General features: G+C 39.3%; 1 protein-coding gene across 7 annotated transcripts in view; it reads left to right on the top strand.

Moving 5' to 3' along the window:
* Positions 1-14,263, top strand: part of PRKCZ (protein kinase C zeta) — a 167,434-nt gene that overhangs the window by 110,274 nt on the left and 42,897 nt on the right. For all 7 annotated transcript variants that reach the window (XM_034753538.1, XM_034753539.1, XM_034753544.1 and 4 more), the window contains 4 exons: positions 4,731-4,862; positions 6,172-6,253; positions 8,527-8,579; positions 11,543-11,731. In XM_034753538.1, the coding sequence (XP_034609429.1) occupies positions 4,731-4,862; positions 6,172-6,253; positions 8,527-8,579; positions 11,543-11,731 (456 nt within the window). The remainder of the gene's footprint in view (positions 1-4,730; positions 4,863-6,171; positions 6,254-8,526; positions 8,580-11,542; positions 11,732-14,263) is intronic.

The following is a 14,263-nucleotide window of genomic DNA, read 5'->3' as shown; positions in this document are numbered from 1 at the left end:
ATACAGGGGCTGTAGCGGCACTCTGTTATCCTGCTGCCGTTCCTGAAGCTCCACCAGACGCCAGAGCATGTCTATTTGCTCACGCAGCAGCCCCAGCGTTGCATCCTACCTCCTCTGATCTTCCTGCCGCCACCTCTCATCTCGAGCGTCCCTCCTGTCCTCACGTTGGTCCCTCCTGTCTTCACTTTCACTGGCTTCTTTCCGTGTCCTTCCACTCATTCAGATGAGCTCTTTCACTGCAGATGGATTCCATGATTTCTGCGAACATCTCGTCTCGCATCTTCTTTTTCTGACGCCTTATCTGAGATAGCCTTCGGGACGGAGGAGGGAGGCTTGAAAAATTTGCAGCTGCTGGAGGGAGGGAAAAAAGGAGAGAATTTTTTAAAAAGATACATTTTGCAGAACAATGCTTATACTCTTTCACGGTGACCAACACTATTCACATTACATAGCACATGTGATTTCTGAGCAAGGTCGCATTTTGCCTCTTAAGATTGAGTGCCTGTGGCTTTGCTGCTGGAGATCACAGACGCAGGTGCGGGCAACAGAATTCAGCTTGCATGCGGCCATGGTAAGCCATTGTCTTTCAGCTTCTGCGCCCTCCTTTCCCACATACCAAGCAAAGCCTGTTGAGTGCTGCGTTTTTCCTGTTAACCTTCAGCAGCAGAAAACAAACTAACCCCACCCCCCATCCAATTATTTGGATGATCGCTTTACCCCTCCCCCCACCACGTGGCTGGTATCAGGGAAGATCCCTGCTAGCCAAACGCGAAAAGCTCTGGGCCAATCTCCCCCTTCTCCCTCGCTTGGCTAACTGCAGGGAAGGATTTCTTTTCAGCCACAGGCAAACAGCCCAGTAAGAATGGCCACCTCTGTCCCCTTAATTAAATTCCCGTATTTCAACCAAGTTACCATGAGCGATATCACTCTCCTGAGGATTACACAGCGAGATAAAGAACGGATATTGCTTAAATGCCAGCAAACTGGGACCATACGCTGCCAGGCTTTGTCATGCAATGATACCAGATTACTTGCTGCAAGCATGGCGTGGTCAAGTGTCCTACCATGGAGGATGGAATAAGGCTGCACTGCCCAGAAACCTTGTGGCAAGGCTTTTGGAGTATGTCTTGGAGAGCTTCATAGAGATGTCCCTGGAGGATTTCCGCTCCATCCCCAGACACATTAACAGACTTTTCCAGTAGCTGTACTGGCCGCGAATGCATCCCAAGTCCTCAGGGCAAAGTAATCATTAAAAAACGCTTGCTTTTAAAACAAGTTTTATATTTTAAAAGGTAAACTCACCTGAGGTCCTTTCCATGGGGTCATGGTCTTGGATACTGGGTTGGGAGGGTACTTCAGTCAGGCTGAGAAAAAGATCCTGGCTGTTGGGGGGAACGGAGTGCTGGGTGCTCTCCGCAAGCTCGTCGTCCTCCTCCTCTTCCCCGTCTGCAGAATCCTCAGGTGTAGCTGATGAGATTATCCCCGCCTCAGAATCCATGGTAAGAGGTGGGGTAGTGGTGGCGGCCACCCCTAGAATTGCATGCAGCTCGGCGTAGAAGTGGCATGTCCGCAGCTCTGACCTGGAGCGACCGTTTGCCTCCTTTGTTTTTTGATAGGCTTGTCTGAGCTCCTTGACTTTCACGCGGCACTGATCTGAATCCCTATTGTGGCCTCTCTCCATCATGCCCTTGGAGATTTTTTCAAAAGTTTTGGCATTTCGTCTTTTCGAATGAAGTTCTGCTAGCACTGAATCCTCTCCCCATATAGCGATCAGATCCAGTACCTCCCGTACAGTCCGTGCTGGTGCTCTTTTTCAATTATCGGCCTGCATGGTTACCTGTGCTGATGAGCTCTCTGTGGTCACTTGTGCTCTCCACGCTGGGCAAACAGGAAATAAAATTCAAATGTTCGCGGGGCTTTTCCTGTCTACCTGGCCAGTGCATCCGAGTTCAGATTGCTGTCCAGAGCGGTCACAATGGCGCACTGTGGGATAGCTCCCGGAGGCCAATACCATCGAATTGTGGCCACACTAACCCTAATTCGAAATGACAATATCGATTTTGGCACTATTCCGCTCGTCGGGATGGAGTACAGAAATCGATTTTAAGAGCCCTTTATTTAGAAATAAATGGCTTCGTTGTGTGGACGTGTGCAGGGTTAATTCGATTTAACGCTGCTAAATCCGAATTAAAGTCATAGTGTAGACCAGGCCTTAAATTAGTTCACTTCTAGTTCACCATTCTAGTTCACTAGAAATGTTTTTTAGGACTGTACTGAGTTCTGTATATGCCTTCCCACTCATTTTGTTTCTTTCAAAAGTAATTTGTAAGTACGACATAGACAAGATGCTTATTCTAGTAGCTCTGTTTGACCCAAGTCTTTTGTTTTCTGCAAGTTACAGAACTTGTCAACCCTCAACAAAGGGTCTCTTTTTGCAAAGACAGCAGACAGCCCAACCTAGATTAAACTGGCATGGATGTAAATTCCTGAAAAGGGAATCTTTAATTTTTTTATTTTTTTTTGGAGATTTCTGATATTAGTTATGCACCTTGGATACCATAAATTGTTTAAACTGCTTGAATTAGAAAATATTTCATCACAAGACACTTGTTCAAAGCCTATATTTTAACACACATTCCACTATCAAAGGTCCCATTGCACCGTAAAACTATTTCTCACTATATCTCTCATACCATTGCTCCACTGACACACAGGTTCTAAGGCAGTGGTTCTCAAACTTTTGTACTGGTGACCCCTTTCACACAGCAAGCCTCTGAGTGTGACCTCCCCACTTATAAATTAAAAATACTTTAAAAATATTTAACAGTATTATAAATGCTGGAGGTGAAGTGGGATTTGGAGTGGAGGATGACCGCTTGCGACCACTCATGTAATAACCTCGTGACTCCCTGAGGGGTCACAACCCCGAGTTTGAGAACCCTTGCTCTAAGGTCATGCAATGGTAAAAGCTGCAATCAGACCCTAGGAGTCCTGACTCCCAGTCTATGAGTACGGTCATAGCCCATATACCCTCCCCAGTTCTTTCCATTGATTGGCCTGGCTAGGAGTATCAGAAGTCTGAGAAAATATAATCCCAGTACTCGTAAACCATACATTTTAAAGCCTGCCTCCATTAGGCACTCTGCCCCTTTGAAAATATATAAAACAGCTTATTTTGTAATTGAATGCTATTTAAAGTGAATATATTGATTCCAAACATGCCTTTTCTACTGGGTAAAATGGCCAAATTTAACCATGCTGATGTGTTCCAGTATCCATTAAATCACTGTGTTCATTTCCAGGCATTAGGAAAAATACTGAGAACTCTCTAATGTTGGTTTATGTGGAAGGAGGAGACATATTAAACTTATAAGGGGAACAGCCTGTGTCCAGTACTCCAGTTAGAATCTTCTTCATTTCTTTATAATTTCTCTATACATGCTATAGAGATTTATCAAATAATGTCAGCTCAGCAGTGCAAAAAAGCCCCCCTCCCTTGGTCTTAAGAAACTACTTTGAGGACTCTTGCATAACAAGTTGATGTATAGAAGTTCTCTGATCATCCCCTTTGATTTTTTTAATGAAGCAGTTCTGGGAATTTTTCTTTTATCTGAAGTGCAATAAGGATCAAAATGCTAGCTGTAACTTGTTGAGCCTCAATGCTTGCTGTTGAACAGTTATACTCAGCATCTGGATAAAACAAAAAAATCTCTGAATTAAATATGGAAGAATATTAGTACAATGCTATCCAAGGAATGCATTAACCTCTGTTTTCACAGGCTTATTTCTTAACCATAAAATTGTCCATAAGCTGAAATTTTTCACACATCAGTCCAAGGAGTGAATTTTTAACAATTTGTGGGGAAGTGAAAATTAATTTTGCCTGCTGGAAAGGTTAATGCTGTCTCAGCTTTGTGCACCTGCTGTCCATAAACAGTCTTATTCATAGAGGGCCATAGCTGAGCATAATGTTTTATGGACAAATAAGAAATACAGTCCATGCTCCAAGAAACTTGGTCAATGTCAATTAAACCTTACTTATTTTGTTCTACTGACTTGCAGTATTCTCTCCTCAAACTAAAACTAACTATGGACTATTGTGCCTTCTGTTATGATGCTCCATACACTTAAGATACTCTTTTCCTGCAGAGTGACAAGCAATCTTGCTCTACAACCTTAAAATCTCCTAGAAATATATTTTTCAGTATCTTTCACCAAATAGCATCTGTCTTTGCTCTTATGCCTCACCTCATAATCACTTAATTTAGCTCTTGTTTTGTTATTTCACACTGTAATTGACAAAGAGAAAATACATTTTTAATTTTTCTAATTTAGGTATTAAGCTCTTCTTCCCAGAAACCTTGTCTTAATACATGCCTTTAAAATGTTGCGCACACACTAATGGCGATAAAAGAAAAATACTAACTACCCAACTTTTGCATGGAAATTGCTGGTGTAGCAATGCACAATAGGTGTACTTCTGCTTTTATTGACACAGTCAACTTTGTTTTTGGAGTATTGGGTACAGTACCTAAAATCAGAAGCAATGTTTGAATAAAGTTTTGAAGATGCACTCTCAGGTGAGTCATATCAATAAAAGACATGTTTCTGATGAGTATAAATTCTTGAAGGATTGTGAAATAGTTTCTTTTGGCCGGTAGTTATGAATATATAGAGAAGAATTGTTAGAGGTCTAAAACTTAAATATAATTATACTTCTTGCTTTTTAGAGAGCATATTGTGGCCAGTGCAGTGAAAGGATATGGGGTCTCGGAAGGCAAGGCTACAAGTGTATCAACTGCAAATTGCTGGTCCATAAACGCTGTCACATACTTGTTCCACTGACCTGCAAAAGGCATATGGTAAGTTTGTGTTCTGTATAAAGCTAATATGTTTTACCACCTCCAAGTTCTTTATTTCCAAAGAGTATTTCCTAACTGACAAAATGATGTTCTTGTATGCAGGTCACCAGGTTTGTAAATGGAGAAGGGGAGGGTGTGTGTTTTGTGATCAATGAAGACAGAGTGAGGAAAGCAGACCTTTGTGCTGTGAATAAATACAGACAGACTTGGATTTAAAGTTCTTATTAGTTCACAAGAAAGTATTTATTTCACAGATATATGAAGAACACAGTTCGAAAAAATGTTTTCAGTTGTATCCTTTGTCTCATGGGAATTTCTGCAGAATTAAGAAGCTCTTTTTTGTTTTTACATCTCCATTTGTCATTTAGACATCTCCCCTGGGTCCTGCTGCCATTTTAAACTCAATCCATTAAATACTCACCTTCTCCTGATCTGCTTACCCATCTCCTTTATCTATTTGTATTGACAACTCCAGTATACTTTCAATCGTAGACTCAAAACTTTGGTGTCCTCTCCTTCCAATCCTCAGCCTCCTCCAAACCTGTCCTGTATTCGGTATCTTACTAGTTACTTTGGTTTCTTCCTCTTTAATATCAACCAAATCCATCTTTTCCTCACCATTCCAACTACTGAAACACTTTTTCCATACATTGCCTTGATTACTTGATTCTTTGCCATCCTATTCATTCCTGCTTATGTGGAGATTATATTTGAGTCAAACATACTTGCTACTATATCTGCTCTAACAGTTCTACATATCTTATATTAATGGTTGAGAACCCGTTACAAGAAGAAAACTAAAACTTTTATGTCCTTTATTAATGAATGCAAGACCTTTTGGAACAATGGCAGTATTTCTTATTTTTAGCTGGGGCAGGGAATATGCTGATGCTTTAGACTGTCTATATAAATTCACACTAAACATGGATATATGGAATGGCTGCAGTTTCACATGATACAGTCTCAGAAATCTTAAATTCTGTTTGTGTGTATTTTACAGTAAAATATGCTGGATTTAGTTTTAAAAGAGAATTATTAAACATGAGATTTGTTTACACTGCATTGTGCAGGGGGCAGATGGACTTTTTGTAGAGGCTTTTTATAATTCATTACAAACCATTCATGTTCTGATAAGTATCTGTAATAACCCATTACCTGTCCTGGAAGCTTCAAGTGTAAATTTCTAGCTGTAAATTATCTATATAACAAGACAAACTTGTTTAAAACCTTTAGGAAGCCATATTCAGATGGCATAAAACAGATTACATTAATTGATGGATATTTTTTCTGTAAATTCTGTATTTGCCAGGATTCGGTCATGCCTTCCCAGGAACCTCAATTAGATGATAAAAATGATGAAGTTGACCTCCCCTCAGAAGAAACTGATGGAAGTAGGTATTTTTCTCCACTAGTGTAGAATTGATATACTTGCACTTCTGGATGTAACTATAGTCATAATAGGAACCATGATACTAACTCTCAGTGCTACCATTATTAGTAATAGTAATTTTTAGTATGTTTGCCGTGTTGGTTCCAGGATATGTGAGACACAAGGTACGTGAGGTAATATCTTTTATCGGATCAAATTCTGTTTGTGAAAGGTACACAGGCTTTCAAACTACACAGAGCTCTTCTTCAGGACTGGGGAAGGAAATCGGAATGTCTGAACTAAATACAAGTTTGGGATAGATTGTAGGAGGTCGTTGGAAATGGAGTGGGCAGTAAAGATTAGACTGTTATGCAAAAGCAGTTTGAAGTGGCCCATTAGAGGTTAGCAAGCAGGTGTGTATTATAAATTGTTGTAATGAGCCATGAAACCAGTGTCTAGCAGTGTTCTGAATTTAAGTTTTTAGCAGGAGCAATGGAAGCTCCTTAAAACTGCGTAGGGGGAGCCACCGGTGCCCGAACAATGGCCACGCTGCCTCGATGCCCCATCCTCTGCTCGCTCCTCCTTCCCTCCCCCTTGTCCTTACGACCGGTAAAAATTGATGGGACCATGACCCCTGATCCCCCTCTATTCTGGAACCCCTCGTTTCTAGCCTCGCTTTTTGAAGTTTCTGTGCAGGCTTCCTTTGCGGACATGTATTGGAAGATCAATTATGGAGTCATAGCTTTGTGAAAAGTGCTTGCCAACAGGTGATAGTGTTTTCGTCTTTTATCCTTTTTCTGTGAGTTCTTTTGAGAGCATTCTGGTTGTTTGGTTTCACCCACTTAGTTGTTGTTGTTGTTGTTGTTTTGTTGTTGAGGCATTTGATGCACTGATTAAATACACCATGTTGTGATAGGTAAGTGTAGGACATATGATTCTTGCAAAGTGTGTTGTGAGGGGCATTGATCATTGTAGCAGTGAAGTATGTCTGCAGGTTTTGCATCTGTTTTTATGGCAAGGTCTGATGCCCCTTTGAGTTGGTGTGTCCTGGTCTGTGGGGAACTTCCTTCTGATGGTGAGATTGGCGTGATTAGGGAGGAGTTTGAAGGCGAGATTAGGGATTTGTTTGAAGGTCAAAAGAGGGGGTTCCTGAAAGAAATGTTTCCTGAACTGGTCCCCATCAAATGTGAGTTGTAATTATTTGATGATACTCTGTATGGGTTCCAGTGCGGTTTGATAGGTGACCGCTAGGTGTGTGTAGTCAGTGGGTTTTTTCTGTATTGAAGCAGATTCTCCTCTGGTATTTGGGTGGCCCTTTCCATGATGCAATCTACTTCTCTGATGGAGTGTAAATTAGGTAACCAGATGTCCTGATTTTATAGGGACAGTCTCGATTTTTGGGTCTTTTTCTTATATAGGGTCCTATTACTCCCCCACCCCCGTCCCGATTTTTCACACTTGCTGTCTGGTCACCCTAAGTGTAAATTGGTCCAATAAAAGATACAACCTCATCTACCTTGTCTCTCTAATAATTAGTATTACAGTAGTACCTCGTGGATCAGGACTCCATCGTGCTAGGTATTATATACACATGTAATAGAATCCTTGTCCCTAAAATCCTACATTCTTGCCATGCACTCTGCCTCAGTTGTCCTATATGTAAAATGGGGGTTGTAAGGCTGAATCAGTTAGTTTGTAGAGCATTTTAAGGAAGGTGCTATAGAAATGTCTAAAGGTGTGTAAGTTTGGGGGTGGGTGGGATGGTAGTTTTTCACAAATTTTAGAGCCTACAGCTTGTAAATTTGTTATAAATATACATTTCTAGTTAACTTGGTAATATTTGCAAGGAGTACAGAGGCAGCTGAGTATGTTACGGAAAGGGAGATCTTTAGCCTTCAGGTTAGGATGTCTGACTATTTGTACATTAAGATGTCTGTAACCTCTCCTACCTCAAGGCTTCATCTTTCATCCACAGTCTTTCTTACTGAAGAGGACTGGATAGGACACTCTGGGCCTGTCAAACATGGTTCAGCAAGTTAAAGGGTTCACTGTTAGGTGCCAAAAGGTTCCTCTTCCCCTATTCCAATGTTGAACCCTCTTCAGCACCCTTAGTATGTGCTATTAGGATTATGACAACTAAGTCTCTAAGGTGCCACAAGTACTCCTGTTCTAACTAAGTGAAAGAATCCTACCTAATGTCCCATGGGGCAAAGTAAACTGATTTTATGATTTTTCTGCTATGTGCAGGATAGTCTTGGCAATCTACTTGTTCTGTTTATCCACTTTGTCTTGCAGTCCCTTACATTCCTTCAACCCGGAAACATGACAACATTAAAGATGACTCTGAGGTATTTTTAAAATTATTTTTAAATTAATATTTAAATTTTCTGTACCTAATGTAGCTATAGTTTATAGACCGTGTTTTCTTCTTACTGTATATCTCCTTTTTTTTTTAGTAGAGGAAATCTGGGTCTCCCACCCCAAAATAATGTATTTGGTGATTTTAATGGGTTTCTCAGAGTTTCTTTTGTTTTCTGTTTGTTGTCTCGATCACAAAGTGTGAAAGACTCTATTTCCCCATTCATATTGGAACAACTATGATTTATCTGAGGGTTGCAATTTATTGGTCCTTGCCTCGGAATTAGCAGCTTACAGTGGCTTAACATTATTTCAGTTCTTTGCTGTTCTCCTCTCTAATGCATGTACACTGCTTATCACCCTCAGGCCACCCCTCCACAGACTAAAATTATGAATCTTGGTCCAGTGTCACTGACAATGTAAGTCATTATCTATCCGGTTTGCTCTGAAATTTTGCAGATAAATAATACGCACTCAATTATAAAGGGCCCCAAAGAAATAAAAGTAGAATAATGTACGCGTACGTTTTATTTTTTAGTTCTTTTGTAGAGGGTCTAGCAGCCTCTCTGCAGACAAAGAATGTTATTCCCATGGAGCACTTTGACAAATCCCAGTGCACTTTAAATAAACCTAACAGGCTTCAAAACAATAGCTTTAAAAATGCTGCTGGCATATTTAAAATAAATAAAGGGCACTTTACAGTTTGGATTCCCCCTTTCAACAAAACTGCTCCGTCTTTTCTCCACTACAATCACTGCCACTGCCAGTAATTCACACATGAATGGCTCTGGTTATTGCATAGATTGCCTTGCTTTCGATCATATATGTTTTTAAGAATCATCTTAAGTAAACAGAGAGAGCCTAAAATGTGTAAAAATTTAGTTACATTATCTGAAATTGTTTGTTTGTTTATGTTGCAGTAGGACCAAAAGGCCCAATCAAAATTGAGGTCCTCTTGTGCTAGGTGCTGTACAAATGCATAGGAAGACACCTGGCCCCTGCCCTAATCAGCTGTTCCCATTTTTTCTACCTTGTAGATGAGTGCTACTAAATTGAAATAGCATATCCCGCACAGAGAGGATGTGGCATGCTGGAACCTTGCTGACTAGAACCTTTAAGCTCAGTGCAATCTCTTTTAATAACAGTCAATCCTAGATCAAGACTCCTTATATAAACACTTCCCATAGATCGGCAGAACCTTGATCTGGCTACTAGTACAGTAGTATGAGGTCAAATAAAAATAGACCATCAAAAGTGTTGAAGCATTATAAACATTGGTAACGGGGTATAACTGGGGCACATACTGTACTTTTGCTTAACTCTTTCCGACTGCTTGATTTTGAATGTCTCAATCTGTCATTTCCAATCAGCAAAATTGTGTGGTTTTATTTAATGCCAAGACATCTCTCCAGAGGACAAAATAGTTATTTCTATCTTCTTTAATAAAGCTTCAATCAAAATAATATATTCTCCATTTTGAAATCTCTTCCACAAATATTCACTCTTGGGAAATCAGCATGGTCCTGACCAGCAACTTGAATTTCGCTACAGCTGTAGTGTGTTTGACATACCCTGAAACTGCTTAACCTCATGCCAAGGCAGATGTACTCAATTAGCAGAGTATAGTTTCTGTATCTTTCTTTCTGCTTAGATCTTCTTTATTAATTTGTATCTCCGTATCTTTCAGAATGTGCAAGACACTGTTCTCTCACATACAGAGCTCTTGCCCAGAAGGGCTAACAATCCAAGAATTGAATTCAGACCCTCTTTGCTTGGTCAGAGTCTTTCATTTTCCGGAGTAGGAAATACAAGAATTTTCATGTGGATGGATACTATATAGCTGTAACCAAAATCCTGTGAATGAGTATTTAAAAAAAAAAAATAATTGGAATTTCCAGGGCTTACAGTTATACAGAAAACCTAAAGTGGAAATGCTTAATGCTTAGAAATGAGTGCTCAGTGACACAAAACTTTTTTCCACTGTGTGAATAATAAAAGAGTTGCATACCATTTCCCTTGTCCTGATTTTTATCATCAGAAAAGGAACCTGGTTATAGGACTCTTATTTTAAATTTGTCTCTGTCTGACTTTGGGATTTTATCACCTTGGGATTTAAGTCTCTGAGGGTCTGTCTTGACTAGGAAAAGTGGTTGTGTTTAGCTATAATGTATAAAGTAAGCATGACATAAACTTGACCACTTTTTCAAGACAAAAGCTCCATGTGGGGAACCTGACTGGATCAATACTTGGTAATGTAATACAGACCCTGTCACCTCTAGGCCATTAATGTAAATTTCTGCTCTGAGCTGTATAAAATAAAAGCTGATTCCAAGGCAGTGGGTTCTACAGGCACACTGTACAAACGTAGAAACTGGTTTGCATGTTAAAAAGCAGTAAAAAACAGATATGTAATAATCTTGGATGATAGGTCTGCCTGGAACTGTTGGCTCTGTCGCATGGTAGACTTCCTGGCTGGTTGTTTTGAACAACCAGCATGTCAGGCACTGGCAAATCAGCCACCATTGGCCAAAATAGCACTTTAGTATAATGGCACTTTACATGGTGTGGTGAGCTGCTGAGAATAATTGCATAGATATGTATGGTCCTGCAGCAGTTCACCTGCAGAATATGGGAACATTCAGAATTTATTCTTAGTAACATATTTTTAATTAAGGTGAAATGTTCAGCAAGCTATTCCCTTGAAAAAAAAAAACTGGCGCCCATAATAGCAAGTAGAAAAATTATACCAAGGAAGGGTTTAAAAAAAAAAAAAAAAAAAGGACTTGTTTTAGGGCTGTGTCGTTCTTGTACTATTTGACAAATGGGTGTTTGACTAGCGTGCACATTGAGCAAATCCTGAGACTGTTCAGAGGTTAAACTTGTTTGCGCTAACAGTTCTTAATTAAGAAGAATTCAACTGTTTCTGAATATGTATCTGTTTGTCTTTATACAGGATATCAAGCCGGTTATTGATGGAATGGATGGAATTAAGATTTCTCAGGGGCTTGGACTACAGGACTTTGACTTAATCAGAGTTATTGGACGTGGAAGTTATGCCAAAGTTCTTTTAGTACGGTTAAAAAAGAATGATCAAATTTATGCCATGAAAGTAGTGAAAAAAGAATTGGTCCATGATGATGAGGTAAAAGTCTGTGTTTAAAATTTAAAATACTGAATTGATTCATGGTTAGGTATTGTCATTGGTTCTACCTGGTGAATGAAGGAAAATGTATTAAAAATGTGACTGAAATTTTGAACAAATATTTTGTCATGTAGTGGAAGCTTCACTGACTAGTAAGTTAGTTGGTGGCATCAATTGCCTACATGAAGTATGGCACAGATTGGTTCTGGGAGAAATGTCCACTACCTCCGAAGTAACTAATACAGACTAATTGGCTAGCAGTCTTAGAAAAACACAAATGAATTTTTTCTAATAAACCTGGATATTATCAAAGTCTAGCCTTTTATTTGTTGGTTAAATAGAGCATTGGGTATTAAATAGTCTGCGACTGAAAGGATAGCAAGATGTTGCCTCCCTCCCAATTTCAGCTTGTAGGGTGTCAGAAGAAACTAATCAACAAATGCTGAACTTCACAACAGGAGCTGAACTTACATTTTTATAATGTTTTTTATTTTTATAGAAATAAATCCTCTGAGTGCATTTTGGGTGTGTGTATATACACACGCGCGCGCGCACACACACACACACACACACACACAATAGGGTGACCAGATGTCCCGATAAAATCGGGATTGTCCCAATTTTGAGGAGTTTGTCCTGCATCCCGACCGAAGTACGGTCAGGACGCCATTTGTCCAGATATTTTGTTTCGGGCGCTTTTTTTTTTTTTTTTTACACTCACCCATCCGGGTCTTCGGCGGCGAGTCCTTCAGTCGCTGAAGGTCTTCGGTGGCATTTCGGCAGCAGGTAATAAACCTTGCCGCCAAAGGAAGCATCTGCTGCCGAAATGCCGCCAAAGACCGGACGGGTGAGTGTAATAATTAAAAAGGCGCCCCTCTCCTCTCCTCCCCTCTCCCCCCACCCCCCACTCCGCGCGGCGGTCCCGATATTTTCCACTTAGCATCTGGTCACCCTAACGTAGAAGAGAACTACATGTAATATAAAACTAGAGATCGTTTTTCACATTTAGTAAATCACTGGCTTTTAAAAGGGGCTACATCAACATGATTTTTTTTTTTTTCAAGAGTCAATTTTAAAAAAAAATCCAGTCACCGGTGGACCAAGGGCAAGTCCTGTTGTTTTTTTAAATTGCTTTAAAAATATGCTGTAATAGTTTCTTCGGTGAGGTAGGGAGTGACAGATTGAGAGGAAACCATGAATTTGACTGATACCAAATGCATTGAGTGAATGAACTGGAAAAATGACGAAAATATTTTTCACTAGCTTCTTTCCATATTAGTAGTCTAACTTCTGGCTAGAACAGATACATATTTTTCAGACACAAATGTGATTTTCAAGTTGGCAGTCTTAATTCCCTGGCCTCTGGAAAACTAGTTTACAAAAGCCAATATTTTGTTGCAAAGAATAAAAAAAAAAAAAAAAAAAAAAAAAAAAAGTGGTGGTGGTAACCAGTTTCACTAGTTGCTGTACTTGTTACATTCCAGAGACTGATATTAGAAGAGTAAGGCTACATAGATTCTTTATCTTTAGACTTGCTTGCCTAAGTGTTGCAATCTCTCTTTTTTTCATGACCAAGAAAAAGGGATAAGAAAAAGTTGCTTCACAGTTACATTGTTTCTTCAATTGTTTCTTTCAGTGACAGTGAAAGGTGAGGAGAAATATTTAGTCAGCCTTGTAGTTGCCTTTGAGAACTAGAAATAGTTGAGAATAGTCTATCAGTTATTTTGGATTGTGACCTCGCACATCATAACATAGAAACTTGATCTAATTGCTGTTTGCCACAAGCTAGCATCTATAAGAAATGGAATTTTATGAATACATATCTAAAGTTATGGAAATTTCATTTGATAGTGTTTCAATGGTAAATAAAATGCATTACTTACTAATGTTTTCCTCTTTCGAATATCAGTAAATTTAGAATGCATCGAACCTGCTAGTGCTTTGTTAGTTAGTGTTGTAGTAGCAGAAGTATATTCAAAGGCTATCTTCACCCATGTGGAACTGAAGCAGATCCCCCCTGATTTAATTAGAACTGAAGTTAAAGGAACTGAAAGGAAATATCCTGTTGAATGCTCATTCAGAGTATGTTGTCAGGCTAAAAGTAATACGTTTTCAAAACACAAAATTCATTAACTGTCTTTTTACCAAGTTACCTTATTATGTGAAAGACAACTTAGAAATACCTATCAGAAAGCACCGGTTATTAAAGCTGAAAGAATTTTTAAAATCTAATTTGCTTTATACTGTTCATGCTGTTTCTTTTGATTTTTTTTCCTTAGCCTAGGAAGTGAAAATAATGTCCCTTTTTTCCCCCTTTTTTCGGTAGTTACTAGCCAGTGTCACTCTCCTGTTCCAATGGAAATTAGCACAATGCTACAAAGCTTAGTTTATAGTCATTGTAAGAAAAGTTTACTTGGTGTTTTTTTAAAAAAAAAAGACATGAAAACACTTCTGTTGCTTGTTTATACTAATTTTTGTATATACATAATTTTTTGCCTGTAATTGACCTGTCTGTGCCCCTTCAAAGGCTAT

This window comes from Trachemys scripta, chromosome 19 (assembly GCF_013100865.1).
Source record: "Trachemys scripta elegans isolate TJP31775 chromosome 19, CAS_Tse_1.0, whole genome shotgun sequence".
Taxonomy (NCBI): Eukaryota; Metazoa; Chordata; order Testudines; family Emydidae; genus Trachemys; species Trachemys scripta.
Note: the sequence above shows the minus strand (reverse complement) of the source record. Positions and strands in the feature narration are given on the sequence as shown.